This window comes from Panthera leo, chromosome D3 (genome assembly GCF_018350215.1).
Source record: "Panthera leo isolate Ple1 chromosome D3, P.leo_Ple1_pat1.1, whole genome shotgun sequence".
NCBI classification, from domain to species: domain Eukaryota; kingdom Metazoa; phylum Chordata; class Mammalia; order Carnivora; family Felidae; genus Panthera; species Panthera leo.
Window position 1 is genome coordinate 1939465 of NC_056690.1, and position 24981 is coordinate 1964445.

The 24981-nt window shown below is 58.6% G+C and overlaps 1 protein-coding gene across 16 annotated transcripts in view; it reads left to right on the plus strand.

Moving 5' to 3' along the window:
- RIMBP2 (RIMS binding protein 2) overlaps positions 1 to 24981 on the plus strand; it is a 194217-nt gene that overhangs the window by 136512 nt on the left and 32724 nt on the right. For 15 of the 16 annotated variants that reach the window (XR_006195558.1, XM_042911528.1, XM_042911538.1 and 12 more), the window contains 5 exons: positions 5932 to 6133; positions 9238 to 9383; positions 10012 to 10091; positions 13641 to 13750; positions 16354 to 17166. Coding sequence is in view for 15 of the 16 variants with exons in the window: in XM_042911528.1 (XP_042767462.1) it covers positions 5932 to 6133; positions 9238 to 9383; positions 10012 to 10091; positions 13641 to 13750; positions 16354 to 17166 (1351 nt within the window). In the remaining variant the exon portion in view is untranslated. Of the gene's footprint in view, positions 1 to 228; positions 386 to 5931; positions 6134 to 9237; positions 9384 to 10011; positions 10092 to 13640; positions 13751 to 16353; positions 17167 to 24981 lie in introns of those variants that run through there. The other variant, XM_042911537.1, reaches the window with a different exon arrangement.

Below are 24981 nucleotides of genomic sequence, written 5' to 3' on the forward strand. Positions count from 1 at the left end.
CCAGCGATCGGTGCTTATCTGCCCCCGTAAAGCCACGTGACAGAGGGTGTCCGTACCGAAGCAGGAAAACTCCAGTGGTCCAGACCCGCCGGCTTAGAATCCAGTGCGATTTAAGTTGGACAGTTGGGGAAACGCTCAATCGTATGAACCAAAGCAAATGTCTAAGACACTTGTGTTTTAGCCGTGCTGGGTCCACACACTGTAGGATGTAAGACCTCAACTGGAGAGACGGCTTCCCTTACCGGAGTCTCCCCTTGGCTACGACGCGGTTCGTTTCAGTGTCAAGATTGCATCATCCTGCAGACGTTCTGGAACTCAGCCCGTCCACGCGCTTCCGTGGATTTTCCCATGGGCTCTGCTTGCAGGCAGGAGCCGACCCAGACGGGTATGAAACTGGCAGCGGAAGGCATTCCTTCATTCGTGGGGTCACGGGGACGACGGCACTGAGTGTCCCCACTAATGGTGAAATGTAGGGGATTTTGATAGACTTGCATGGGTTCCAAGGTGCTGAAAAGAGACGTCCGGCCGGGGGGGTGGGTGTGTGAGGGAGCTTGGGTGACTGAGTTACTAGGATACCCGATCCCCCACCCCCAACAGTGTCCGTGCTGAGGCTTTGCCCACGGAGGGTAGAAGGTTTCTAGCTTCTGCAGCGGAGTCCCCACCCTGCCCCCCAGGGTCTGACTTTGCAGTTTGCCACTGGGTTCTGGAACACGTGCTTCGCCCTATGTTATAGGTGAAGGCAGCGAGGCCCACTGAGGCTGTGTGATTGACTTGCCTCCAGGTCCCCCGTGAGTGAGCGGGGACCCCCCCGTGAGTGAGCGGGGGCCCCCCCGTGAGTGAGCGGGGGGTCCAGGATCTAGAGCCAGCTCAGAGCCTGGACTCAGAGGCCTGGCCTCGTCCAGCCACTGCCTGGTGGTGTGACCCTGGCCTTTGCGCACCTTGGCCTTATTTCCTTACTCTGCCTTGGGCTCCTACCTCCTTACCCCGTGGGTCCCCCCGACGGTCCGCGAGAATGCGTGAGAGCCCCCGGCAGCGCCTGGCACGCAGCAGGCGTGTGGCGCTCAGAAACGGCTCCCGAATCCCGTTTGCACGTCAGGACGCCACACACAGCCGCTGCTCCCAGGCTGCCTGGAGCGCTCCCTGGTTTCGCCTGCTGTTCTGATGACCCACGGCGGCCCTGCTCGGACGCCGGTGACCGGGCACGGCCCCCCACGTGGCCCTCATTCACGAAGCCCGAGCGCCAGACGTGAACTACCCAGTGGCCGAGCTGGGCCCGCTAGCGATCGTGCTCATGGTGTGTTTTCCGTCATGTCTATAAATACCCGCATCCAAATGTGCAAGTCGCCGCGTTTCTCCCAGGGATGGCTGACTTGCCTGACGACTCTGCCATCTGTTCCCGCCGCGGTCAGAACACAGCCGCTTCTGGGCGGCCCCCACTCCCCATGCCTGCAGGTGGCCGGCTCCCCGGGAGGCCACCCACCCGGGAGGCGACAGTGCCCTGAATCCTGAAATAAACACTTTTGTTCAAATATGCCAGCCGGGCGGATCAGCGGGGTCGCTGCTGCCTTCCTGTTTGCGGGGAAGTCGTTCCTCCTGCTGGTGGCTCTGGGACCCTCAGAGGCACCTCCCAGCCGCTGGCCCGCATCTGCCACCCGGGCCGCCCCTGCCCCTGTAGCCAGGCCGGGACGCCGTGCTCCCGGAAATCCTTCCTGTCTTCCGGGAGGGGGAGAGCCTGATGGAGCTTCCAGAGGGAGTGTCTTCCCGTGCAATGCACGTTGGGTGTCACGGGTCCCCAGCTCCCATCTCCTCGCTGTCCTGAGTCTCCACCCACCCAGGCTACAGAGAACAGGCACCCGAAGCTCCTGGGTTCCGAGGGTTGACGTCCTGCTGCCCTACAGCCGTTGCCCTTGATGCCCGGAGGGGAAGCGAGGCCGGAGCGGGAGAGGCAGTTAGGTGTGGCCGGCTCGACTCCTCCGTTCTCTCTGGGAGCACCTGGAGGTGGGAGAGGCTCGGCCACCCCCCTACACCTTTACCCCAGGTTATGATGGGAGCAAGGCCCAGACCAAGTGGCCTCACGTGGACAGATGTGGGTTAAGCAAACGCCCTGACAGACAGGCACAACACGGCACATCCGTGTTTGTCCTGTAGCCCAGCAACATCCTGTCTGCACCATTAGGACCTTCTGCCATCAGCTCCCAGGGAAGGTGTGCTCAGGGAAAGATGTCAGCCTGACGGAGCCTGGTCCTCATGGCCTTGGGCAGTCGGACGTCCTCTGATCAGTATGTGGACGCAGGACCGTTTCGAGGCTTGGGGCCTGCGGTCTTCTGCCCTGTTCGCTCAAGGGTGGGATGGTACCTTTAACGTCACCGGTAATTGTCCGTTTCTCCCATTCATCATGCTTAGGGAAAAGCTGACCATTTCATCAGGGTTGTTTCGTTTTTCCTGATTTGGGCCGTACCGGTGAGCATGGCTGGCCGATAGAGGCACAGAGAGCAGACGTGTTCGGGGCAGGTGGCTCCGGGCTGCAGCCGTCCTAGCGTCATGCTGCCCACCCCGGGAAGGGCTTCTCAGCGGTGCCGGCCGATTGCTCTGGAGTAGAAGTCCATGCTGTTCATCCAGTAAGAATGTCAACTATCCATCTGACAGCCTGGAGCCCCAGACCCTGCGGGGGATCATCCTGTGGGCCACCAGGGCCACCCAGGCCAGCCTGAGCTCGTGCCGGGGACACTAGCCGGGAATCATGGAGCCACCGTGCCGTCTCTAGGTGGGACTCGTCAGCCCGGACCGTTTATTGGCCTCTGAGATACTTGGCGGCATTTAAAAACTGAGACGTTTTTCATTATGCTGAAGACTTTCTGCTGCTCTCGGGAGACGAAGTTTTGCCCACGGTGGGTCTGGACGGTGCTGAGTGGATGCAGACAGGACACCCATGCCCTGGTTCGCTGTGTCCCCCACCCCCCGACATCCCGCGGTCTTGCCCCTGCTCCCCTCCCCACTGGCATTCCCCGCCAGTCTCCGTGGGCGCCCCAGGCACCCCGATGCTCTGAGGTCCGCTCCCAGCAGAGCCAGCCGCAGGGGAGGCGGCGTGTCACGGTCCCCGTCGCTGAAGGGGACCCTGGACACAGGAACACACCCCGGAAGGAGGGAGTCACTGAGGGCCGGTCTCAGGGGACTCAGGTCCTGGGCCTGCCGGCAGTGGGTGCCAAGGACGCCGTGGTCACAGCGGCACAGGAATGGTGCTGCCACCGGGTGCCTCCGCGTGCCCCCCGTCTCCCCGTGTGTCTGAGTCCTGCGGGGCCCGGCCAGGGGAGCTCGGTCGCCCTCCTCCACCTCTGTGCCCGCCCTGTCCCGGAAACCTCAAGCCAGACAGCTCCGGCCGGCCCCACGTGTGTCTCAGGCGCCGGGATCCAGCGGTGACCCGTCAGGACCTCGGCCGCGCTCCGCACGCAACACCGTTCACGCGCCACCGAGACGTTCCTGGCGCCTGCAGGCCGCCTGCAGCATCACTTCTTACTTCGTTGAATCTGCTCATTTTTAAAAACTTTTTCTTTTGAAATAATTTGAGACGCACAAGAAGGTACATGAACCGCTACGATCCTTCCCACGTTCCCTTCGCTCGGCTCCCGGGGCCGTGGCGCACTCTCAGGCCCAGAGCCCGTGTTGGCGCAAGCCGGGCCGCCAGGCTGCAAGCCGTGATGTGGATTTTGCCCGTTTCTACGTTCATCCTCTTCCCCACCTCGTGTGAAGTTCCGTGGGGTCGGTTGTACGTAGAGATTCGTGTCGCCACCGTGGGAATAGGGATGCCCCATGGCCCCAAAGACACCCCCTCCTGGTACCCCTGGGAGTCACGCCCTCCCCCGGCCCCGGCCCCGACAACCGCTGATTTGTTGTCCGTCACTATGGTTTTGTCATTTCTAGAGTGTCACACAAGCGAGGAATCTGTTCGCTGTTTTTAGCAAGGTCACTTGTCACGTGCACACAGTGCTGAGGACTTGATCTGCCGGAATTTGTCGTGACGCACGTGAAAATGAACTCACGGCCATCTCAGTGGTGCTCGTGTTCTCCCACGAGCCACCTGATACCCCACACACCAGCGCCGGCACCTGGGAGCCCACCTGGATAACCCAGGGGAGCTCAGGCCTTCCAGCGCCCCTCGCCCGACGTGGGTAGCCCGCCTGCCTGTCCCCCAAGGGCTTGCGGCTCTGCCCTGGGGCAGATGTTACCCCGTACTTGGGTCCCGGCGGCCCGGGCTGGGGGCGGGTCTGACGCCGTCCCAGTGTCCCCCGCCTGCGCCTGGGAGCGCTGGCTGATGTCGCTTCTCTGCCTTCCTCGCTGGAGACAGCTGTCACAGACAAGCTCATTCAGCTTTTTAAAAGAAGCCTGCTGCTTTTTTTTTTTTTTTTTTTTTAATGAATCAAAGAAATTAATTATAGGCTTGGGGTTTATTAGGTTTATTTTTAGAAATCCCTGATCTCAGACATAAATAGCACTTCATTCTATACTAAGGAGCTGGAAAGCTTAATGCCAGAGGAGGGGAAGGGGGGGAGGGGGAGGAGAGGGAGGAAGGAGGAAGAGGGGTAGAAAAGGAGGATAAAGGGGGGAGAAGGAAGGGGAGGGGGAGGGAGAAGGGGAGGGGGAGGGAGAAGGGGACGGGAAGAGGAGGGGAGAGGAAAGGGAGGAGGAGGAGGGGCGGGGGGAAGGAAAGGCGCCTCTGTTGCTGGCTCTCCACAGTTGTGGGCCTCCCTGGCTGTCCCCACCCTCCTGCGTGCACACCTGTGTGAACCACACGCCTCCTGAAGGCCACCGAGCTCTGTCCCAGGTGCTGGGGATGCCGCAGGAAAGCCAGCAGCTCCTGCCCTCGTGGGGCTGGCACGTTAGTGGGGGAACCGGGCAGTACGGCAAATCAATAACACAGTAAATGGCATTTTCCGTTTATCACGGAGTAAGGAACGGAGCGAAGGCAGGACTTCTGTGCAGACGAAGTAAGCCCCCCGCACAGCAGATCGGTTCCCCCTTTCGTGGATTCGGCAGACGTGTCGAGCACCTACTGTGGGCCTGATTCCGTGAAAAGCACTGAGGCTGTATCAGGGAGGGAACCAGAGAGGCTTGGAGCTCACGGTGCGGGAGACAGAGGAGAAATAGCCCAGGAGCTAATGCAGCAACGTCGGGGGGCGGTACCGCAGGGAAGGGGCGGAGCTGACCCCGCTCGCCTCCCTCCCTGGCGTGCGTCCTGCAGTGGACAGTGCGGGACGCTCTGGTCCCCACGGCGAAGCCTGGTGTCTGCACCGGGATGGGAAGTGTGGTCCGTGAGTGGGGAGCGGGGAGTGCGTCTCCAGCCCCCCGACCTGAGAACCACCGGCTGGGACAGGAGCAGGCAGTCAGCAGGGAGCTGCCCCTTCCCTGATGCGTGTCTGGGGGAGCCCCCCGCCCTCCCCGGTGCTCCCGAGACCCCTCTGGATGTCTGCAAATGGCGGCTGTGTTGCTGACCACATGCAGCAGGTAGAAGTTCCCTTTTATTGCCAAAGCACTTCTTTGGGGTTAGGTTCCTTGAACGGGTCGGCGGGTTAGTAGCCGAGCTGCCCCCCTGTCTGGGCTGTGTCAGCCTCGCAGTCCAAATTTCAAATGGCTCCGGTGGGGCGTGTCCACCACCAGTCCCTGGGCTGCACACACAGCCCAGAACAATCCACGGTTGGCTGGGAGCTGACCGTCCGTAGGGTTTCTCTGCACCTGTGGTGTCCCACGTCTGTCTGGTGAGGCACCACGGCCAGGCCGCTCAGGACGCTTGGTTTGATGGGACACTGTCCTCCTGTGGAGGTGGGAGGCAGCACACGTGTGCACACACGCGTTCACACGCTTTCACACGCAGACGCACGGACACACGTGTCCCCCGCCGCCCGCCCCTGACCGCGTGTCCGTGCGTCTGCCGTGCAGAGCAAGGTTCGGGAGCTGGAGGAGAAATGCCGGACGCAGAGTGAGCAGTTCAGCCTGCTGTCGCAGGACCTGGAGAGGCTCCGGCAGCACGCCGGGAAGATCGACCTGCTGGGAGTCAGCCCTGGCGTCTCCGTAGACGTCCCCGCGCCCGGCAAGCCTTTCCCGCAATTCATGAACGGACTCAGCCCCTCCATCGGCAAAGGTGAGTGCGTGGCGGAGGAGGGATGGCCGGTGACCCCGCATCTGGGCGTGCGTAGTGAGCGTCTGTCTGACCCGCCGGCCTGGGCACCGGCGTCCCAGGGCTCCGAGCGACGGCGGGCCGGCCGCAGTCACTGCGCACGCACGGTGCACCAGCCCCCGTTCTGAGCACGCGATGCCGTCGGCAGACACGCTCCTCGCGCGGCCGTGTGCCCTGCGGACGCTGTCCCGGTCCCGCTGTGTGGAGGAGAGAGACCGGGGCGAGGCCGGGGTCCCGAGGTGCACCGCTGGGCTGCGGCCGCCTCCCGCCTTCGTGCCCTGCCCCCTCCGTGTGGGGACCGATTCCCGTTCCTGCTCAGGCGGCGACGGTGACGGCGGTGAATTGAGCGCCCCCCCTGTCACACTTGTGCTCAGGACGCAGGATGGGGATGGACCTTGCACATCGGGGGAGGGATCTCGTCTTTGTATCCGGCACGGAGATCGCAGACGTGTGTCCTCAGGCCTCACCGCGGCTTCCAGCCGGGGCACAGAGGCTGCCCTGATCAGTCGGGACTGTGCTCCCCGCCCAGGGGCGGCTGTCCCAGGACACGGGGGTTGCAAGAATACCCGCCTGTTTAAAAGTTACTGTTGTTTTTAATTTGGGGAGATGAGTGTCAGAGCCCCCCCTTCTGAGTTCCGTCGGAGAGAGAACGTCCAGATCTCTCCCTGTTGGCATTAGAATACGTGATCGTTTCTTTCTGATGCTTCGTGATATTAAGACAAAGCGAGGCTGCCTTTGTCTTGATAAATGACGTGCCCCGTCCTTCCCGCTCAGTCATTAGCTATGTGCCACGTGGCTGTGAGCAGCAGGGCAGAGGGAGGAGGGTCTGCACACCCCTCCAAGGTGTTCCGAGGGCATGGTGCACCTAGCCCGTGTGTCGGGGCTGCGGCTGTGAGGTCAGCCAGCTGGCCAGGCCCCTGTGGAAACGCCTCTCGGTGGCTGGAGACAGACAAGGGGACAGATGCGTGAGCACAGAGTGACAAGCTAGAAAGTGACCCAGGACTGCTTCAGACCAGGTGGACGAAGAAGCCTGGCTCTAGGAAAGGACGTTGGGCTGTGCCGTCTGAAGGATGAGAAGGGGTAGGACAGTTTCAGCTGTCACTAGATGAGACAAACATTCTTAGGCTGGGTGGCCGCATGAGGTTGGCCGGTGATGCTTTTCAAGATCCTGACACGGGACGGGGACACGTCAGATCCTCAGGGACAGGGACAGGGTGCCTGGAGGCCACGCAGAACGCCCGCGTGCACTGAAAAATGCAGCCTCTCAGTGCAGAGTTACGGCCCAGGGAAGCCTGTGGTTTCGTGGCGCCCAGGGCTTAACAGGGGCCCGTCACGTGGAACCTCTGCCTGGCGTGCACCAGAGCCCCAGACCGCCGGGGCAGGCGGGTCCTCGCCCACGTCGGGTCTGCAGGCTGGTCACAGCAGAGCACCCGACCCACCGTCGCGTGCCCACCCCGGCCCACGTGGCCAGCCGTCCCTTCTCCCCATGGTGTCTCGGGCTGCTGTGTGCGCGCCTCCGTGAGGCATGCAGACGTGCGTCCAGTGGGAGGGGCTCGGTGTTGAAACAATCTGGAGAACAGGGTGTAATCCGCGGTGGTGGAAGGTGCCCACTCAGACCCACAGTGGTTCCGGGTCGCCACCAAGCGGATCGATGAGATCCTGGTGTGCGAATAGGTTTGTAGCAAGCCTTCCACACAGCCGCCAGGATGGACGTAGCTCATGTAACAGTCAGTGACTCGCCCCACGAGGGGGCGCCCTTGGCAGGGCCCACGCGCCCCTGGCTTCACCCTTGCCCTTCCGGCATCGCCGACCGTGGCTCTGCGTTCCTCTGAGGCTGGCGTAGGGCACTGGCCCCACTGTTCTCGCTCAGGAGTGCTGGGCTGGAGGCACAGCCTCTCTGTCTGGAATGTTCCTTCAAAGAGGAAACAGTGGACTGTGCACGTGCTCAAACAGCTTCTGTCCAAAAGCGGGACTCGTGACTTCCACTGCCAGGGGGTCGGACCGGCCGTGGGTCAGAGGTTGGCCTTTCCGCCTTCTCAGCTGGTGCCCCGGGGCTCCTGGGCGCGCATTTGCGCAGCATCACTTTGCACCTGCTGTATGCCGAGCGCTGCCGTGAGCAGTGGGGACAGACGGCAGTGACCAGGCCACACCTCTGCTCTCTGGGATCTGACGCCCCAGCAGGGCCCTGTGTCTGTTCTGGCACTGATTCTGTTTCAGGGGTGTTATCCCACAGTTCCTTTAACCGGGCCGGAGCTGCGGGGCCCCTGGCGGGTGAAAGCCTCTGTAGGGACACTTCCCACCTTACTGCGAATCATTTGGCCTTTCCCAGCGTGGACTCGGCAGGTTGAATCTTCGGTGAAATGATCCCGAGGTCTGGCCACTGAGGACAGAGGCTGGACAGAGAGGTCAGGGAGGGAATCACTGCTCCTGTGCTTCTCCTCGAAATTCTAAAAATTCCCAGCCTCTTGGCCGCTTTGTATGTAAATTAGGACACTTTGGGTCGTAAATGACAGCGATGCTGACCTAAATGGGTGTGAGCCGCAGGGAACTTGCTTATCACCTGGAGTAGATGAGCCAGTAGGTCTGGCTCCCGCACAGCTGGATTCGGGGGCTCCAACTGCGCCCCCAGGATGCGTTTCCTACCCGTCTGGCGGCTCCCCTTCTAGGAGCCAGTTCCGGTGGGACAGACCTTCCGCCTCCTGGGGGCAAGGTGGCTGCAGCCTCACCAGGCCTCACAGCCTCTCAGTTTGCAGCCAGGGAAAAGGAGAGGCTCTTTCCCTGTGGCTTCTTTTAATTCCCCATGGCTGGACCTTCCCACCGCATGTGTAACACTGCCATCGCCACCAGACCGTCCTCACAGCCAGGAGTGGACTCTGCCGGGGGGATGGCCTGGCGGGGCAGGGGGTCAGGTGGCCAGTGGGGACTGAGGGCAGGAAGCAGGCAGCTCCCAAGATGGAAACCTGAGGCTGGTGCCGGCGAGGGGGACGGGCACGCTGGAAAGGCAAAGGACCCACGCGTCTGTCACCTCACTGGCATCCTTGTTCAAATTGTCTCGATGTCGTGGCCAGGTCAGGAGAGCACCGTCGGAAGCCGCACTGTGACTGGGGACTATATCCGGCCCCTCCCGCTCCCTGGTGACAAGCCGGAGCCTCTGCCCATCAAGCCCACCTTTCTGTCGAGATCCGCTAGCCCAAGATGCAGATTTGAATCCGACGTGAGTTCTGGCCCGCCCACGCGGATCCGTCCGGTGGGAACACGATGGTCCTCTCACCTTCCTTCCTCCTCCCTCCTCCTCCCTCTCCCTCCAGGCCTCTTCCCTTTCTCCCGTAAATTCCCATATCTGGTCTTCATCGGCCCTCGTGTCACCTCCTCCATGCAGTATTCCCGGATGTCTCAGCCCCACAGCACCGGACACCCTCTGACACGTGATCGCGGTGGACGGTGTCTGTCTCCCTCGCAGGGCCGAGCCCCTGCGAGCAGAGGCCGTGGGTCATTGTCCGTCTCTGTGTCCACAGATGCCCGGTAGGGCCTGGCAATCTCGCGCGGTCTGCCCGGCGAGTCCCACACCCCGTGTTGGGGGGCCCCACCTCCGGTCCACTCTTGGCTCGGGAAGGTGCGTTCTTTATAAACGTCCTTCTGCGTGACCAGGGGGCCCACACTGAGGGAGCCGCTTCATCTCTGGGCCGGTGCCCAAGACACAGAAGTTGGTCTAGTCGGGGCTCGTGGGAGCTCCGCGGTCTGGGGCGAGAAGGCTCAGCGAGACTGAGGGGTTTCCTGTGTGCTTCCCGCAAAAACGTGACCCCGCCGCTGCGTAACCTGAACGTGGTTTGTGTCTTCACCAGATGGATCATGAACGCAGTTCCGGTACCTCCAAGCAGCAGAGGCACTCGGGGAAAGTCCACCTGTGTGTCGCCCGCTACAGGTAAGCACGAAGCTCCTCTCTGCATCCCCGAGCATCCGTGGACGTGCGGGGGGTGCCTTGGGGCTGATGGGGCCGCGGGTCTGGGCGTGCTCCCCTCCCCACCCTCCCCGGGTCCTCGGCCGAAGGCAGGCAGTTCGGCCAGACTCGGGAGACGGGGAAGGTTTGTTGTCGGTTCTGATGGAAAGCGTGTAGAGGGATTTGTTTCTCAGGACGGCCGTTAACGACTTAGCGCAAAGTGGGAGACTTAAACCAGCAGAAGCACGTTCTCTGGCGGCTCTGGAGGCGGGAAGTGCGGGATCGGGTCAGCAAGGCTGTGCTCACTGGGGGCTCTTGTAGCTTCTGGTGCTCCAGGCGTCCTGGGTTATGGGTGCATCCCTGTGGTCTCTGCCCGGCCTCACGTGGCCACTTCCCTGTGCATCTGCTCGTTCTCTCTTCCTCTGTCAGTAAGGACACTAGTCACTGGATGGGGGCCCACCGACTCCAGCACGACCCCATCCTGATCGCATCTGCAAAGACCCTATTTCCAAATAAGGTCACGTTCCCCACACTGGGGGCTAGGACCTGAACCAACATTCAGGGGGACGGTTTAGCCCTCAGCAGGTGGCAAGCTGAAACTCACAGGGGCACACTCTTGTCCGGAGCCCCCGTTTACTGCCTTTCTGGGGTCCTCACACTTGCGAGGCGCCCCTCGCTAATTTCTCGCTGGGGTCCTGTGGTGTCCACGCTCAGTGGGAACTAAGGAGCCATCTGGTCTGAACGACCCTCAGAGTCTTTGTGGGGAATGACCCCCCAGTTCTGAGACGGGTGTGGGGTAGCTGCCTCCCCACAACTCTGCTACCTGGGGACCGTGCCGGCAAGCCCGAGACCAGATTCTGCCACGGGAAGGAGTTAGCCACAAACCACATCGTTCACGTCTCCCGTTCCTCACGCTCGATGAGGACCCAGCCTCTTGTCCTTGGTTTCCGCCAGTCGGTATACCTTGCACGCGTTCCATTTTCTCCAGCGGGAGCCCTTCGTGATGGCTCTCGCGCTGAACTGGGCTCTCGGGACTGGCTCACTTCCCAGCTGGCCTGCGCCCTGGCGAGCCACACGCCCCAGCCTCCCCGCTGGCGAGCCGTGTGCCCTGGGCTCGCATTCCCTCCTCTTCCAGGAGAGGCGAGGTCTCATTCCGGGGACAGGGGCCCAACAGCCGGTGCACCCCGTGGACGCATTCTGTAGCCAGCGTGAAGTCGGGCACGGGAGAAGGCGGGCTGACCAACCGGCTTCCGTCTGCTGTTGCCGTCACCAGGCACGGCCCAAGTGCACGATGTCCCCTCATTCGTTCTCTTCTTTGTTGGTGCCCTTGATGCGGTGCTGGTGCTGGCTTTGTGACTCTTTCAGCCACCCTGCCAAAGAAGCCCGAACCACGTGAGACCGAATGGCGCAGAGAGAACTTTGCACGTCTGAGTTCTCTTCGTACCTTACCGTCCCCGCTGGGGTGGTTCTGAAGGTAAAGGCAGGAGTTTGGGGGGATCCCCTGGGACCAGACACGGACATCATTCAATAAGCCTGTGGAGGTTTCCCCAAACCTGAAACGAGACAATACCTGCCTGAGGCCGCCCCCCCCTCAGTGGCTGGGGCAGTCACCTCCTGGGATGGTCACCTGCGGTGCGTCTGCCTCTGCCCCCGCCTCTCCTGCCCGCCCGAAACCACCATCGCTCTGTGCAAACGGCTTTGCAGACACAGAACTCTGAGCTCACGCGTTCGGTGCATCACGCGAGACTCCCCGGACTGACCCTCGCCCCGCTTGCTCGGTGCAGCCGCGCCTGACCGTGGACCCGGCTCAGTACGTGTGACCCCCGTCTGCCCACCCTGACTCAGCTCTCAGCCGCCCCCCCCCCCCCCGCCAGAGCCCGTGTCCATCACCTCTTGAGCCACTCCTGATCCGGTGTCCTCGCCCCACCTGCCACCTGCCGGCTCCCCATCCATGGGACACCCGAGTGTCTCTACCGAATGCAGGTGTGGTCACATCCCTCCCTGCCTTAAATCCCAATACCTCCCAGCACCGAAGATCAAATCCACACCCACGGGGACCCTGCCAGTCCCTATCCCTCGACGCTCCTGCGGTCAGCACCCTCCTCCAGCCAGGCTGACTCTTGGCGCCCCAGAGGGACCCTGCTCCTGCCTCTGGGCCTTTGCACGCGCCATTCCCTCTGCCGGGAGCTGCTTACTCTCTTCATCCGCCCGCTGGGCTATCACGTCAAACATCCGTCTGTGTCTCTTCCTTACGCAGATGGCCCCTGGCAGTTACTGACTCAGTAAAACCATCAGACTGTTGCAAAACTTGCCTAGACCCTGGACTCGGACAGTGAGGGGCACGGTGACTTGGTGCCGTTAAACCTGCAGAGGACAGGGGTCAGGAGACCTTGATGTTGGTCCCCAGCACCCCCACCCCGGGCCTCTTTGTGAGCTTGTGACTTTGGGCGGGTGCCCCTGACCTCACTCTGGGATTCAGATTGGGAGAAATGGTATCTTCTCTGCTCGCCTCGCCGAGCTGGAACGCTGATCTCGTAAAACGTACACGGAAGTGCTGGTGAGCTTTCTGGTACTGTTGGCGTGCGAGTCGCTATCGCCTCGTTATTGTATTTCTACCACACGTGCCTATCGTCTTTGACTATCAGCAGATGCTGTTTTAATTTTTATTGGGGCCTTCTCTGTTATTCTGAACTAATTTAAAAAATCCCCATTTCATTTACTGTATATCTCATTTGCACATTGGGCACGATTATAAAAAATGTTACGTTTACGAGGATATTTGACGCAATGGTGATTGTATTAACCAAAGGTTAGAGGCCACATCGGTGCCCAGTGTTAGGACATCGGTTAAGTGAAGTATGCCAGTCTGTTCAGTGGAATATTCCACGTCCATTAAAAAAGGTCATGACAGAGGGGCGCCTGGGTGGCTCAGTCGGTTGAGCGTCCGACTTCGGCTCGGGTCATGATCTCGCAGCTCGGGAGTTCGAGCCCCGCATGGGGCTCTGTGCTGACAGCTCAGAGCCTGGAGCCTGCTTCGGGTTCTGTGTCTCCCTCTCTGTCCTTCCCCCACTCAGGCTTTGTCTCTCTCTCTCTCCTTCTCTCTCAAAAGAAACAAAAACCTTAAAAATTTTTAAAAAAGGGTCACAATAGAATCTTTCATGAGGTAGAGGGAGGGTCACGCATACTGGAAAGTGAAAGAATAAGATTACTGCAAAGTAAATGCGGTGTGGTCCTACCTTTGCTGAGCGGTACATACAGAAAGATTGTAGGGTTAATTATTCTTCTTTGCTTACTGATGTGAACACCTACGGCAGACGTGACGGGTACGAACCGAGATCGGGGTCATCAGTGTGTCATGTGGCACGGGGACCCCGAGCGTCCCCCTCAGTTTCAGAATTCTCTCTCTGTTTTGAGTGTGTGCGAGAGCGCGTGTGCTGCCGCCGTTCCTGGCGGGCACACGGCTGGCGCGGGGGTGCAGGTGCCCACCGCCCTCCGCGTGCAGCACCTGCTCCACGAGTGTCCTTCTTCCTCCAGTTACAACCCCTTCGACGGGCCGAACGAGAACCCGGAAGCTGAGCTGCCCCTCACGGCGGGGAAGTACCTCTACGTGTACGGGGACATGGACGAGGACGGCTTCTATGAAGGTGTGTTAGGGCGCGGGGCGGTGGGTGCCGGGGCTGCTCCGCGCACCTGACTGGTCCCCGCGGACGGGCCGGGCCCCCAGCTACGCCTGCCCGCCCCAGCCCTCCGCCCTGACCCTCCGCCCGCCCTCCTCAGCTTTCCCCCTTCTGACGACTGAGTGGGGTGCCCTGACCCCGCAGACCTGAGGCACTGGCGGAGGTTTGCAACGTCCGTCCCCGCAGAGCTCGCCGGGTGGCTGTGCGGACACACCGGGCCGACGGACTGCTGTTCCCAGAGGGGCTCTGTTGCGTCTTCTATCTTACTGCCCCAGGACCCCCGGACCCCCAGCTGACCTCCTTCCCGGCAGGACAGATGACCCCGCCTGGCTCAGGGCGGTCCCACTGACCCCTGGGCTTTCTGTCTGTCTGCCCCACGTGCCGCTGGATCCCTCCCTTCAGGGTTACCGCCCCGCCCAGTCCGAAATCGGGAAATGCGACCTCTTCCCTCCCTCTGGGACGCCTAACCTTCCGTCCCTTTTGCAACCCGAGCATGAGCTCGGGACAGCACCAGCGGCTTCACGAGCCTCGCGAGACTCCTCAGTCCCCAGTCGCTCAGTCACCCTGGACGAACGGAAGGGTCTTGGCCTCTTACCTTGAGCTGTGGGACCAGTTCTTGCTAAATTAGCGGGCTCCTGTTTCATGGCCTTGCTGAGTGTTCCCAGGGCTGATAGACGCAGTTGGCTTTCGAGCTGGTGTTTGCTGGACGTGAGGTTGGATTGCTTCCGTTTTTTTTTTAACGTTTAGTTTTGAGAGACGGGAGTGGGGGAGGGGTAGAGTGAGGGGGGACGGGATGCAAAGGCTCTGTGCTAACAACAGAGAGCCCGACGTGGGGCTCAAACTCATGACCTGTGAGATCATGACCTGAGCTGAAGTCATGCTCGAACGACCGAGCCACCCGGGCGCCCCACAGGTTGCCTCTTGACGCTGAACAGCCGCCAGGCCGTGGGCTGCGTCGCTCGCCAGTAGTTGCCGGGCACGTGGTAGCAGAGCCGTGGGCCGTCCACGCGAGAAATCCGCCACGGCTGGTGGCAGCACAGCCCGAACTCTTTTTTTTTTTTTTTTTTTTTTTTTTTTTTTTTAAATTTTTTTTTCAACGTTTTTTATTTATTTTTGGGACAGAGAGAGACAGAGCATGAACGGGGGAGGGGCAGAGAGAGAGGGAGACACAGAATCGGAAACAGGCTCCAGGCTCCGAGCCATCAGCCCAGAGCCTGACGCGGGGCTCGAACTCACAGACCGCGAGATCGTGACCTGGCTGAAGTCGGACGCTTAACCGACTGCGCCACCCAGGCGCCCCCCGAACTCTTAACCTACGTTCACGTCACCGTCACTGTTTTTCACACCTGTAGAAACAGGCACCCGAGGCGGCCGCCGGCAAACCCTTGTTGGAAATCTCTAGAATATTCACAGCAGGCATCTTGCCCGCATCAGCTTTCTGGAGGCCTGATTCAAACAGGGCTGCGAAGCTCAGGAATTTTCCTTGTCTCTGTTCCTTCCTCTGTGTAGAACGGAGAAAGCGAATTCGACCTGCGGGCAGCCTTGGGTAAATGAGGTGCAGGGCGGGTAGGACAGGACCCGGTGCACGGTGAGTGAGGTTATCGCTGTTGGTGTCACCCGAGCACCGGCCCCCGTGAGAGCATCCTAGGGGTGCCAGCTGACCCACACCCTACGTGGGGCCGGGAGCAGGCCGGAGTCCCCTTTTACTCTGGGGGAATCCACGGCCCATCGTATGGTCGCGTGCCCTCCTCTGGGTCCATCACACGTCTCCTGAGGCCAGGGTCTACTGGGAGCGGGCACCTCCCCGCCACGCCCTGCCACGTACTGGGCAAATGGCCCGTCCCGCTGGTCCTGCGAGATTACCCAAATCATGGCATCTTTGAGGCTCCTGAAAACACTTCTTTTTTTAGACCTCTGCTGCTAACAGGTTTTGAGCCCAACTAAAAAGAGAGCATTTCGCAGAATAAGAAGAGGTTCTCCCTGTGGCCGCCAGTAGCCACGAGAGCTGGTGTGATGAAATTTTTTGCCACTCAGCCTACAGGTGGTCTGGCACCACATGGCCAGTTTCTTTCTCACAGCAAACGGGCATTCTGGGAGCTTCCTTAGGACATACACAGTGTGCTTTGCAAGGGGGAGAGGTCATCTTTAAATCCTATTGATATGATCATACCCTCAAAAATAATAGTAAGATGTTTACTTTCTTAACCTCCCAAACCCTCGTCTCATGCACGTTTGTTCGTCCGTAAACAAACATTTACTGGGCACCTACTGTGTGCCAGGACTCTTCAGTGTGATGAACGGAAAGAGATCTCTGCGCTCATGGGGTGTCCGTGTCCGTAGGCAGGTGTTACACTAAGCAGGGGGCCACGCTGCCTGATGGGTTCGCGGTTCGCAGGGGGCAAGCGGTGGGAGCAAGGTCCCGAGGACGGGACGTTTGAGCAGGTGTCCGTGACGACCCGTGGAATCCCACGGCTGTACCGCACGGCCCTGTCGGGGAGCCGTGCGGGTGCGGCGGGACCTCGGGGCCCCGATGCGACGGCGGGGTGATCTCACTGCCTTTGTACCAACAGGCGAGCTCCTGGACGGGCAGAGGGGCTTGGTGCCCTCCAACTTTGTGGATTTTGTCCAGGACAACGAGTCGCGGCCGGCAAGCACGCTGGGGAACGAGCAGGACCAGAATCTCATCAACCGTTCGGGCATCGGCTCGGAGGGGGAGAACATTCTGGACCTGCACGCCCCCACCCCCGTCGATGCCGGCGTCGCGGACGGCGGTGCGGAGACGCTGGGCGGGAACGTCGACGACGTCGGAGAAGACATCGTGCCTTACCCTAGGAAAATCACCCTCATCAAACAACTCGCCAGAAGTGTCATTGTGGCCTGGGAGCCGCCGGCAGTGCCGCCGGGCTGGGGGACCGTGAGCAGCTACAGCGTGCTCGTGGACCAGGAGCCGCGCGTGAGCCTCACGCTGGGGAGCAGGACCAAGGCCCTCATCGAGAAGCTCGACACGGCGGCCTGCACCTACCGCATCTCCGTGCAGTGCGCCACCAGCAGGGGCCACTCGGACGAGCTGCGCTGCACGCTGCTGGTGGGCAAGGACGTGGCGGTGGCCCCCTCCCAGCTGAGGGTGGACAACATCACCCAGATCTCGGCCCAGCTCTCCTGGCTGCCCGCCAACAGCAACTACAGCCACGTCATCTTCCTCAACGAGGAGGAGCTCGACGTCGTCCGGGCCGCGAGCTACACGTACCAGTTCTTCAACCTCAGGCCCAACGTGGCCTACAAGGTGAAGGTCCTGGCCAGGCCCCACCAGATGCCGTGGCAGCTGCCCCTGGAGCAGCGGGAGAAGAAGGAGGCCTTCGTGGAGTTCTCCACGTTGCCGGCAGGTGAGCCCCGTCCTCCCGGCGGGGGAGGGGGAGGAGGGAGGGGTCGGGGGTTGGGGAGAGGGCAATGGCTGTCACCTGTACGAGGGGAGGGGTGGGTGAGAGGGGGCAGGCGGGGGGGGGGGGGGGGGGGGGAGACCACATTCAGTCAGCGCTGTCCTAGAAAATCCCGTTAAGTCAGCAGGAAGCAGTGCGTGTGCGTGTGTGTGCATGTGTGTGCACGCGCACGTGTGCATGTATGTGCATGGGTGTGTACGTGTACACGCGTGCATGTGTATGCATGTGTGCACATGTGTGCGTGTCTATGGGTATGTGTGCACGTGCGTGTGAGAGAGAGAGGGAAAGAGACCACTTGGAGTTTGTTTAGGGACCGTGGTTTTGAGAACATTCCTTCTGACACTGGCACGTGCAAGAGGCCTAGCCCGGAACGGACGGGAGGAGGCGAGACCACCTCGGGGACGGGCGAGGACGTCTCCCCAACGGCGTGGCCGCCACACGCGTGCGCTCGTGGAGGGCAACAGCGAATGAAGCGCCTACATGCCTTCGCGACGGTTCTTTCCGTCTCCGTTTTTCCTTTGGACGCAAACACGGGGATGGATTTGCATAGAAGGCGTGTCGTCCCATCGTAGACGCCCTTCTGGGTTCTGGGCACGTCTGCCAGGGAGAGCCCGTCTCCTGTGCGTCCTCCACTAGGAAGAATGGCAGGAGAAGTGACGCGCCTCCCTTCCCACACACACCCTGGGCGGTTGTAGAGAGGGGCTCAGGTACACGTGCCTGCGGGGTCAGCTCGTTGCCGATCCTCCAGGGTCCCCGTGCCGCTAAGGGGCAGCTACCCCCCCCCCCCCCCGACCTCCAGAAACGTCTGCTGTGCTGCTCTTTGCTGTGGGGCCCGTCCAAGGCCGCCCTTCCATGTAGGTCAGCTGTGCCCGGTGGCGGGGAGCCTGGGTACCGGCGGGAAGAGCAGCCTTCTTGGAGCCAAGAAGGTCATTCTTCGAGAACGTTCAGGGGTGTAATCTGTCTCCTGCGGATCGTCTCTTAGTCCCAAGTTACTCGCGAGATCCCCCGGAAGTGCCCGTCTCAGCCGCCCCTTTGTCGGACCTCTGTGATTCGTTAATCCCGTCCTGCCGAACCTCGCTCGTCAGTAGTTTTCACAAACAGTTCGTTTCTTCTCCGGGATCATTTTAAGCGGCTGCATAATGTCTTCCGTCCCACACAACGTGGGCTTTTCAGTTCGTGATGGTTTACTTCCGTGTCGTCGTGTTCTCCAGCGTGTGCCAGGCCTGTAATCAATGGGCGCCTGACCCACAAAGCAGCCTGACCCGCGGGCAGGGGGGCAGACTCTACCCGACGGCGGGAGGCGGTCTGAGGAGGAGACGAGTCGTAAAGGGTCCGCGCCTTTGTCTTCCGTGCTGACTCGATTCCCTGCCCGGCCACCAGCGTCGGTCATGAAAACTGGGATAATGAGGACCCCCCCTTTCCCCTGAAGCCTACCGTGAGGTTGTGGGTCAGTGCTGGGGGCACAAGAAACAAGACACGCCAAGCTCAGGGCTCCGTGGGGGCTCAGGAGGGACGAGGGGGCACACGCGTTGGTCCCCCCCGGAGGCTTCTAGAGAAGCCCAGGGTGCGATGGAGAGGACGGGGTCCAGGTGGGGTGTGAGCACGGGTCGTGTGCCGCAGCTTAACTCCCCGTCACCGATGTCTTCATCCGTAAGCCTGAGGGCTCACGCCGTGGACGGTCTGGCCTCACAACTCTGGAGGCTGGATGTCTGAGACCGAGGCACCGGCAGATTCGGGGTCTGGAGGCGAGGATTTGGGCCCGTGAATTCTGGGGGTAGCGGACCCAACATTGGGTTCGTCGCAAACGTTTCTGTCTCCCGACCAGAAGGAGCGGTGTCCTGTCCGTGGTGAGTGGAGTGAGTGGAAGGCCTGGGGGCAGCTTGCCCTGCGTGGGAGGAAAGGGGTGCTCCTAGACCAGCCCCTCTGAACTCGTGTCGGGTATGACTCGTTCGAGGCACCCCGACGTGACGGACGTGAGCGCCGCTCCCGCTGGTCCGCATCTCTGGGCCCGAGTGTGGGGAGCTGGGCCGGGGGTGGCGGAACGGCAGTTACCAGGCTTTCTTCACCCACGAATCCTGTAGTGTGATTCCACCGTAGGTAGAAGTGAGCACCGAGGCAGATCCCGGACCGGTTTCCACTCTTGGCCATTGCCCTTAAGAACAATGAGGCCTGATAGCTTAATCGACTTCCAAAGTGCCAGAGCCAGGTGGTTAAGGGAACACTGGTGACCCTGAACGAGTTAACGGGGTTTCTGAAGACTGGTGCTAGCCACAGGCTGCGGCGCAAGCCCTCAGAAAACTGGTCTGGATAGAGTGACCCGCTCCGCAGAAAGGCTGGCACATCACGAGTTCCAGAGTCCCTCCTTTACGAGAAGCCTCTCACACCCCAGGAGACAGATCTCGTGGGTCCCGAGCAAGCCAATACCGGATCTCGCAGGTGGGATTGCAACTGTCCCTGCATGTCCCAGGGACAGTCATCAGCAGTGGGATGGGCAATGTGTGTGCTTTGGGACACCAGCCATGTGAATGGTTTGGGGTAGGAAACGTTTTCAGTGGTAGCCGTTGTGGTACCTAAATTCTCGGTGTGGAATTTAAAGGTGGCGTTCACCGGCAGATTTCAGATCAGAATTTAAAATTATCTTTAGGGTTTGCAACACTGCATACAGCATTTCCTCAAAAGGACTCTGGCAGCTACGGGACCCAGCAGGGCCTAGACAAACAAGGCACATCATTCCCAGCTGGCAGCGGGCCCCTGAAGAGGCCAGGCCTGCTCACAGGGAGCGGCCTGACTTCCTCCCTCCAGCCTGAGCCAAACGTTGCCCTGCGTGACCCCCACTCTCCCAGTGCCAGGTGAATTGCATACTTGAGTGAGGACAGAGGGGCTGGCATTTCTCCCAAGCTATCCTGTCCCCCCTGCCTGCTGGGCCTGGCTTGGTATTTGCAGCCTCCAAGATTCAAAGCAGATCGTGACCAGGAGCCTGCATGCAGAGTCCCCCGTCGCTGCAGGAAGGGCAGGCTGCTTCCCAGATGGGCCATGAGAGACCTATCGATAGAACTTGTAAATTCCTCATGTCCTTCCTGGGTTTTGTCTGCTTGGTCTATCCGGTCATTGAGAGTTATTGTCTGTGTGTCTAATTTCTTCTTCAGTGTTCTCATTTTAGCTTTATATATTGTGGAGCTCCATTTGTAGGCACATACACATTTTTGTAAAATTTTTTTTAATGTTTTTTTTAATGTTTATTTATTTTTGAGAGAGAGAGAGACACAGAGTGTGATCCAGGGAGGGGAAGACAGAGGGAGACACAGAATCCAAAGCAGGCTCCAGGCTCCGAGCTGTCAGCACAGAGCCCGACGCAGGGCCTGAACCCACGAACCATGAGATCATGACCTGAGCTGAAGTCGGACGCTTCACCGACTGAGCCACCCAGGCGCCCTGGCACATGCACATTTAAAATCGTTAGTTTTTCATGATGAATTGACTCCTTTTTTGTAATGAAATGCACCTCTTTGTCTCTGATAATTAGTTTTTGTCTTGAAGTCGGTTTTGTCTGATACTCACAGGACTACCAGCTTTTCCATGCTTAGTATTTGCATGTTATATCTCTTCCTAACCTTTCAAGTTCTTTGTATTTTTATTTTTTGTATGTCTCTTGCAAGTGGTCTGTGATTGGGTTTTGGTGTTATAACAGTATGACAGTCTCTGCCTTTTAATTGGAATCTTTAGTTCCTTCACGTTTAGTACAATGACTGATATGACTTTAAGTCTGCCATTTGTTCTTCATGTTTCATTTGTCCTGTCTGGTTTCTTTCTTCATCTTTCCCTGCTTTTGTGTCTGGGGGGGGTGGGGGTGGGGATCAACTAAGAGTTTTTTTTCTATTCCATTTTCTCCTCTGCTGACTCTTTTGTTGTTGTTGTTATAACTCTTTATATTTGTTTTAAGATTGATGTAGCGAGTAACACATGCCTATTTAGCTTGTTAAGAATTAGTTTACATTAATAACATAATCTTATTTATAAGGGAAGAATAGTACCAGTGTATAATTCCACTTATGCACCTTCATTTTTGCTATTGCTTTTATATATTCTATCATATGTTTTATTGTGTTATAATAATGTTATATCCCTTTTTGGTCCACATTTCCATCTGTTATGATTTCCTTTTAGCCCTGAACAATTTCCTTTAGCGTCTCTTGCAGAATTCTTTTGCTTAGGTAAAAAAAAAAAATCCTCATTATTTCACATTTATTTAAAGATAATTTTTTCTCTGGATATAGAATTCTAGGCTTTTTTTTAAATTTCAGGACTTTGGAAATGTCATTCCTTTTCTCTTGGCCTTCCCTGTTTCTACAAGGAGTCAGCTGAGTTTTCTATTGTCCCATTCATTCCCTGACTGCTTTCAAGATTTTTCTCTTTGTCTTTTTTGAAATTTACTGACAATCCTTGATATAAGGGTGGTATTGGTGGTAGTTTTTCTGCAAATTTCAAATTTTATATCTCCACATTTTTTCTACCTTATTCTGTCTTTCCCGTCTGAGAACCTAATTGTACGTGAGTCCAATTGCTTGCTAATGTCATACAGATGTATGAACTTCTGTTAATTTTTTAAATCATTTTCCTCATTGTGTTTCAGTTAGGATAATTTCTATGATAATATCTTCAACTTTATTAGATCTGTCTTTTGCAGTGTCCAATCTGCTGTTAAGACCATTAAATGAAATTTTTATTTTGGCCATTGGAGTTTTCAGTTCTAGGATTTTCATTTGGTTCTTTTTTTTTTTTTTTTAATTTTCTTATCACTCTGGGGATTCCCATCTCTTGGCCTATCACATTCACCTTTACCTATACATTTTTAACCTGTTTGTAGTAATTGTTTTAAAGTCTTTGCTAATTCTAACACCTGAGTCACATATGGGCCTGTGTCTACTGACTGTTTTTTCTCTCAATCACATATTCGCTCATTTCTTTCCACATGTGGTGACTTTCATTGTGTGTTGGACAGTGTAGATTATGCACTGTGGAGACTGAATTCTGTTACCTTTCTCAGTAACAGCGACAACAGCACCTCTGGAGGGTGTTGAGGTTTATCCTTGCAGACAGTTATATTACTTGTAACATATCTACGTCTAGTATATGCTTGTTTTAGCTTTATTTGGTTGGGTGTATTTCATTTTTGCCTTTAGAATGCAGCCCTCCATCCTGATGTATGATCCCAGCTTCTATGGTTTGGACCTTCCGTGTCTCCAGTGGAAAACCCAGGCTCCTCTGACCTGGCAGGACTTGAACCCCAAGTCCTTCGTCTCAGCACCAGGCAGCTCTCAGAATCACCACTGAACTCTGCAGCCGTCTGGCTGTTTTCCTTTCCTGTATGTTCCTTGCATCCTTGTCTGCCCCGCACAGGCACGACTTAGGAGTCACTGCGTAAATAGTGTGAGGGGAACGGGCACACAGAGGTTAGGGATCCTGTTGCATTGCGTCGCCCCTCTCCGGGATTTCTCTTCTCGATTTCTGTCATCTCTGCCATCACTGAATGCCAACTTCCAATTCCACGATCTAGCAAGACTGCCTGCCACTTTCTGCTTGGACTCTGTCTCTCACACGAGCCAGCTGGGCGGTGCCCTAGGAGAGAATGAGAAGGAATCTGGTTACGTGTGCGATGTGCTATGTGTTTCCCATCTTAAAAAGTGCAAGCCACGGTGTCCGCCCTCTCTACCCCGTAGCGCGGGATGAACCACGTTGGGCGTGTTCACGGGAAGCATTTTGAAATGGGTCGAGAGTCTTCTCTCTGCCATGAGGCGTGGGCTGCTCTTCTCCCTGCTGGGTGTTCTTTGCGACAAAGGAGAGCAGTCTGGCTCTGATGAGAACCACTGATTGCTTTCATCTTGTGAACGCAACCAGGTCACGAGGACAGTGTTGGGGAGACTCGGGGAAGTGGTGCCCCACGGTGTTTCCGAGAGCCCTGGCAGCCAGTCAGCTGTGAGTGGATGAGAGCCCCCGCGATCTGTCCCATGCTCTGGGGGTGAGTCCGCGATGGTGACCAATCACAGGGAAGGGAGACAGACGGCACTCACGGTTGATGCGATTAGCAGTGCTTGAGAAGGAACAGTCACCCTTGGAGACTGAGCACAGACTCCTCCCCGCGAAATCCCCGGAGTCTGGTCAGACACCGTCCGACTACCAGCAGCCACTGAAACAGGTGATTCCCACCCAAAGGACTGTTCCCTCCAGAATGGCCCTCCACTTCTGATATAGAAGGTGGGGATTTCAGTGTCTTTTATGGGAGGGGGAGCAGTATCGTGCCCTTGGGGTCAAGTTGAAACGACCGGTAACAACAGTAAACATACAGATGGCGCTTACTCCGGGCCCGTGTGCTCTTATGAGCACTTTACGTACATCTTAGTTCTCTCCGTCGCGCAGCTTGGTGAGCTTGGTGATACTGATTGTTTATTGTATGTTAGAAACCGTGATTTCTCAGAGGCTCGCGCACGAGTCGATCCGACGCACACGTTCCTGGTGGGCAGCTCTGTTCCAGCGGCCATCCGGGGACCCGGGCACGTCCATCCCGTGGCCTCACCCTTTCTAGTACGTGGGCTCTAAGGTTGCCCCCGGGGGTCATCTCCTTCTCAGACCACCACAAGGGGCAAGGCCTTGAAGGTTCACCTGGGGAGTCTTTGGAGGGCTGCTGTGCGGAAGTCTGTCACTTGGCCCGTCTTACCGAGAGGGAAGTTTGGAAACTGAGTGTAGCTGTCTGAGCAGAGGCAGAATAGTAACACGACGACGATGTTCTAGTGAGTCCGTAGCCGTTGTTGCCGGTAGGTGCCGTCTTGCGTCTGTCTTTAGATACGGTGACTAAATAAAGACAGGAAGGGCGAGCGGTCGTCCAGGGTCCCACGCCAGTAATTGGCGGATGTGGGACTGGAACCCGGGCGGGCAGGCTCCGGTGCCCTCTGATCTGCGCCCCGTCCTGTCCGTCCTGCCTCTGGCTCGTTTGCGTTTCTAGGAGGATGTGGTCACAAAGCGACAGGTCCGGCGTCCAGGAGGGGCCGAGTCAGCGCCGAGCGGTGAGTGGATGGGGGAGCGCAGAGGACAGGACGTCTGCTCTCTGGCCAGGCCCTCAGCACGCCTTCCTTTGGTAGCACGTCACGTGTGAGGGAGCCGTCCGGGTAGAGCTTCCCTCCCGGCCAGGCTGCGAAGACGGCGGGAGGACCTTCCTCACGGCGGCTGTTTGACGGTGGACTCGAAGCTGCCCTTGCAAGTGGGCCTGGGCGGGTGTGGGCGTGAGCCCCGCCTCCCACACTCGATGGCTCAGCGACTCCTCTTGAACCCTGATCGCCTCGTGTGCAGAGTGGGTGCGCGCGGCCACCCGAGGCCTGTGTGAGCACGCGTGGCGGGTGGAAGAACGTGTGGCTCACAGAGGAGCCTCGCCGGACAGCTGGTGCCCTCCCACCCGGAAACTCACGCCCTGGGGGGACGGCAGCAAGGCGTGTGGGGCTCAGGGCCTTCCTCCTGGACGTTATAAACACATTCCCTTCCGAGTGAAATGCCACGCGCGTTCCAACAGGAAGATGTGTGGTGGGGGGTTGGCACCAGGCCCACGGGAAAGGAGGTCTCCCGCGGGTGACAGGCAGCACTGGCGATCCTGTTGTCACCAGGAGCCGCCAGAAGGACCGGGGACACGGCCGCTGCCTCCACGTGGCTTGAACCGGCTGCTCGAGACCAGTGGGCACGTCCAGACCGGCTGAGGCACGACACGCACCTGGTGTG